We start from the raw sequence: 4,497 nt of genomic DNA on the forward strand, positions 1-4,497 counted from the left end.
GCGTGTGTGAGAGTGTGTGTGTGTGTGAGAGCGTGTGTGAGAGCGTGTGTGTGTGTGTGAGCGTGTGTGAGAGCGTGTGTGAGAGCATGTGTGTGTGTGAGAGCGTGTGTGAGTGGGAGTGTGAGTGTGTGTGTGTGTCTCACCGTTGTTCTCCTCTCCGTCGCTCTGCTGTTTGTCGTGACTGATCTGCTCTGGTTCTAATCTGGATCTGGAAACACATCCAGTGTGAGTTCATATCAGTAGGGCTGAACGATTTTGGAAAATAATCTAATTGCGATTTTTTTTACCAATATTCAGTAATAATCACTCAAATCTCTCCAGATTGTTTTTGTGATTTATTTTCCAGTTAAAATCTCTAAAGCTGCTCAAAGCCAAATAAACACACTAGAGAAACAGCACTGCGTAAGAGATTCAGATTCAGACTGGTTTACAGTCTTTAATACGAGTGTTTTGTCTTACAGGTTTTTCACTCTCACACAGATTCACACGTCACATACAGCACAGTTATGGTTGTGTGCTTGAGTTCAGGGTGTGAACTATGTTTGAGCCCCTAAATCAGACTCGACCCCCCTGAAGGACGGCAAAACTCATACTTGTAAATATGAAGATGCATTTCTATAACTCTGGACCATTAGCATCACCTGAGCAGCTGAAATAACTAACCCCCTAAAAACACACATTCAGTGATGTGCATTGATCGCATGGATAACGTAAGTGCGCAAGTTCAGCTGAATGACAGAGTTCGTTCTCTGAATGTATGACGTAAACCTACTAAACTATCCTCAACAACACTGAAATAAGAGCATGCCGTGTCTCTGTCAGTCAGACATGAGTGTAAGTTACTCCTGTGTGTAGCACCTGCAGTACAGATGTGTAAATATTAACAGTACATAATTAACACAAACCAACAATACTTCTAAAGCATTTCAAATACTCTTATGTACATTTCTAAATATACCACCTGATTTAGAACAATAAAATGATGTGATCTATCTTTAAGAATTAACAAATGTGTGAGAAAGACATTCAATAAATCATCATACTTCACTTATAATGTAAAACAGGTTACAGTAAGCAAAAGAAGTAATGACACGGTGACGTGTGTGTTTACACTGATGTGTTCATTCATGTGTGTGTCTTATACTTACAGTCTCTTTTTGTCCACGACTCTCTTGACACGTACAGCTCTCTGTTCAGAATACAGTTTACACACACCTGCACAAACACACACACACACACACGAGTCAATGTGTGCTCACCTTAGTGTGTGTGATTCTTATACGTCTGTGAGAGTGTGTGAGTGTTGGTGTGTGTGAGTGTGATTGTGTGTGTGAGCATGTATGTGTGCACGTGTGTGTGAATATGTGCGAGTGAGTATGAGAGTGTGTGTGAGTGTGTGTGTGTGTGTGTGTGTGAGAGAGAGAGAGAGAGAGAGAGAGAGAGAGAGAGAGAGAGAGAGAGAGAGAGAGAGAGAGAGAGAGAGAGAGAGAGAGAGAGAGAGAGAGAGAGAGAGAGAGAGAGAGAGAGAGAGAGAGAGAGAGAGAGAGAGAGAGAGAGAGAGTGTGTGTGTGTGTGTGTGAGTGAGTGTGCGCGTGTGTGTGTGTGCGTGAGCGTGAGTGTGTGTGAGTGTGAGTACCTCTGAGATATGCCTCGATCAGATCAAGCACTGCTGCACGATGATCCTTCACCTGTGCTGAGACCACCTGTTTGCCCACTACACAACACACACACACAGATATCAATACAAAACACACACACACAACACTGAAACAGTGTGTACTGTATAAAGCACTATAGAAATAAATTAGCATGACTTATATAATGCAACAAAATTTACAGATGCATACACATACTGTCAGATCGCAGCTGGCCGATGGCGTCTGCGCAGGTCCTCATGAAGATCTGCGCATCCTGGTCGATTTGATCTCTCTCACTGTCTGTCATACGGGACACATCCGAACACATCACACTGTGAACACACACACACACACACACGCACACACGCACACGCAGACATGAACTGCCTTCAGTAATGATATGCAATAAGCACAAATCGAAACACACATGACGAGAACTGTGACAGATAAACTGCCTAAACCTTCTTTAAACAAAACCCAAGATACTGTAACTAAAGTTGACTGACCTGCCGGCGTTCACATAGTCTTTCCTGTGCTGCAGCAGAAAGTCCTTCAGCTTTGAGATGTTTGAGATCTACAGAAACAAGAGATCACACACACATCAGATACACACACTGTGTTTGTAAAACCCTGTGTCAATATTAACTCAAGAGAAATAACACACACACTGTTTTTGAACTGTTTTGCTAATGCTACTAAAATGTTTCTGCCGCTTTAATAGCCTCAATTATGTAATTGCTGCAGTTGTAGAATTTGACCTGAACAGAATCACTTAATAGTGACACACACTCACACACACACACTTTCAGACACAGACACACACACACACACACACACACACTCACACACACACACTTTCAGACACAGACACACACACACACACACACACACTCACACACAGTCACACACACTCTCACACACACACTCATGGCATCAGCGGAGGTCTAATCCTGGCGGCTGGAATAACACCATCAGATGGGTCAGAGGTCAACTGCTGTTCATGAAGAAATCAAACGTTCCCAGTAGCAGCAGCTCTGAGTCTGTCTGACAGCGAAACCAGACAGAAACAAAACACACAGACACCTCAAGATCACATGACCACCGACAGACAGACAGATGTGTGTGTCTGAAAGTGTGTGTGTCTGTGTGTGAGTGTGTGTCTTGAGTGTGTGTGTGTGGGTGTGTGTGTGAGAGAGAGAGAGAGAGAGAGTGTCGCCGGTTCAGTTTCCACTCGAGGGAGGAATCGGTACAATGCTCTCTTTATGAGCCCGACAGACGCTTTATGATGTTCCACTGTATTATTGGGCTTCAGAAAGCGAAGGATTAAAGGAGACAAGTTTAGCACCGAGTATTTAAGTCACGCGCTCGTTCGTCTTAAACACAATCAAAGTAAAACGGGCCTAAATGTGTTTACAGTTCGCTCACTGAACGAATTTACCCTCAAAGGTCAAAGAGTTTGTTTTAAATTAGCTGAGCTCATTAAAGTGATTCGTTGAGACCCCAGCGCTGACTGAAGAACACAGACGAGCTAATGAGCTAAACTCATGTGGAGGCTGTAGATCCAGACCTCAGTGCTGGCTGTGAGGGTTTGCATTCAACTGACCAGATTTCTCAAATCAAAGCCGGGGACTTTTCAGAGTTCAGTGGGCAAAATATCACCGAAATCTCACTTCTGATTATCTACAAAAATAAAAAACGGGGAAAAACTGCTTTTGTTTTTTATTTTAATAGTTGTGGTTTCCACATAACTAATAATTACAGTGATGTTTGAGCATCAAACTTACCCTAGTTTTTAATACAATTCACCAAAAATCACACTATGAAAAATAGCAAACATATTAAAACAGTATTATAACAAAATTAAGGCTTTACAAAAACACATTAAAAATAAACATATGATGAATATGATAAAACTGTATTGAACAAATATGTTTAATATTTTCTAATTGCATTTTCACAAACTGTGAGTATAAAGTAAATATAACTTTTCAAATTTTATGTTTATGCTTTTGGAAGTGGATTTTTCTATCCCTAATCAGGCGTATTATTTAGCATTTTAGGCTCATTTTGACCACAAAGTGATGAAATGTAACTGTGCGAGTGTAATCGATTGGTTTATTATTGATATCGGAGTTGCCCGGAAAGCTAGGGATAACTGAAGAAAAGCTCACAGGTTTCACTATCCTCAACATCACCACATGCTTAACTCAAACTCATAGTTATATTAATAAATATTACTCAGCTACTATAAATATATCCAACTTTATCCACACTCACATACAACGATATATAACTAGTTAATGAAAATAACTCTCTGGCCGATAATATAGTTACATTTTGCGACGATATAAACAATCATGCACATTTTTTTTTTTTTTTTAGTTCAGCCAGAACTGAAGATTAGCTGTAAATATCCTCACCATCAGTTCATCAGAGATCAGGATGAGTTTGTTTCTTCATCAGGTTTGTAGAAATGCAGCACTGCATCAGTGTCTCAGCAATGGGTGCTCTGCAGTGAATGGGTGCCGTCAGAATGAGAGTCCAAACAGCTGATAAAAACATCACAATAATCCACAAGTAATCCACAGCACTCCAGTCCATCAGTTAACATCTGGAGAAGACAAAAGCTGAAACAAATCCAGCATTAAGATGTTTTTAACTCAAATACATTGAGTCCATAATCCATAATAACGCTTCCTCCAGTGAAAAAGTGTTCTGGTGTGAATCAGGAGAGAAATCTGCACAGATCAAGCAGCGTTTAAACAGCTCTAAACTAATATGTGACTGGATTTTGATGTGAGAGACAACAGCAGATGCACTTTTTCACTGGAGGAAGCGTTATTATGGATTATGGACTCAA

The 4,497-nt window shown here is 40.7% G+C and overlaps 1 protein-coding gene across 1 annotated transcript in view; it reads right to left on the reverse strand.

Annotated features, from left to right (window-relative positions):
• stx18 (syntaxin 18) overlaps window positions 1–4,497 on the reverse strand; it is a 17,973-nt gene that overhangs the window by 2,306 nt on the left and 11,170 nt on the right. The window contains exons 2-6 of the mRNA XM_016456553.1: window positions 2,144–2,211; window positions 1,854–1,969; window positions 1,637–1,714; window positions 1,149–1,215; window positions 144–208 (exon numbers count right to left, since the gene is read on the reverse strand). Coding sequence (XP_016312039.1) covers window positions 144–208; window positions 1,149–1,215; window positions 1,637–1,714; window positions 1,854–1,969; window positions 2,144–2,211 — 394 coding nt within the window. The remainder of the gene's footprint in view (window positions 1–143; window positions 209–1,148; window positions 1,216–1,636; window positions 1,715–1,853; window positions 1,970–2,143; window positions 2,212–4,497) is intronic.

Source organism: Sinocyclocheilus anshuiensis, unplaced genomic scaffold (genome assembly GCF_001515605.1).
Source record: "Sinocyclocheilus anshuiensis isolate Anshui unplaced genomic scaffold, SAMN03320099.WGS_v1.1 scaffold924, whole genome shotgun sequence".
Lineage (NCBI taxonomy): Eukaryota > Metazoa > Chordata > Actinopteri > Cypriniformes > Cyprinidae > Sinocyclocheilus > Sinocyclocheilus anshuiensis.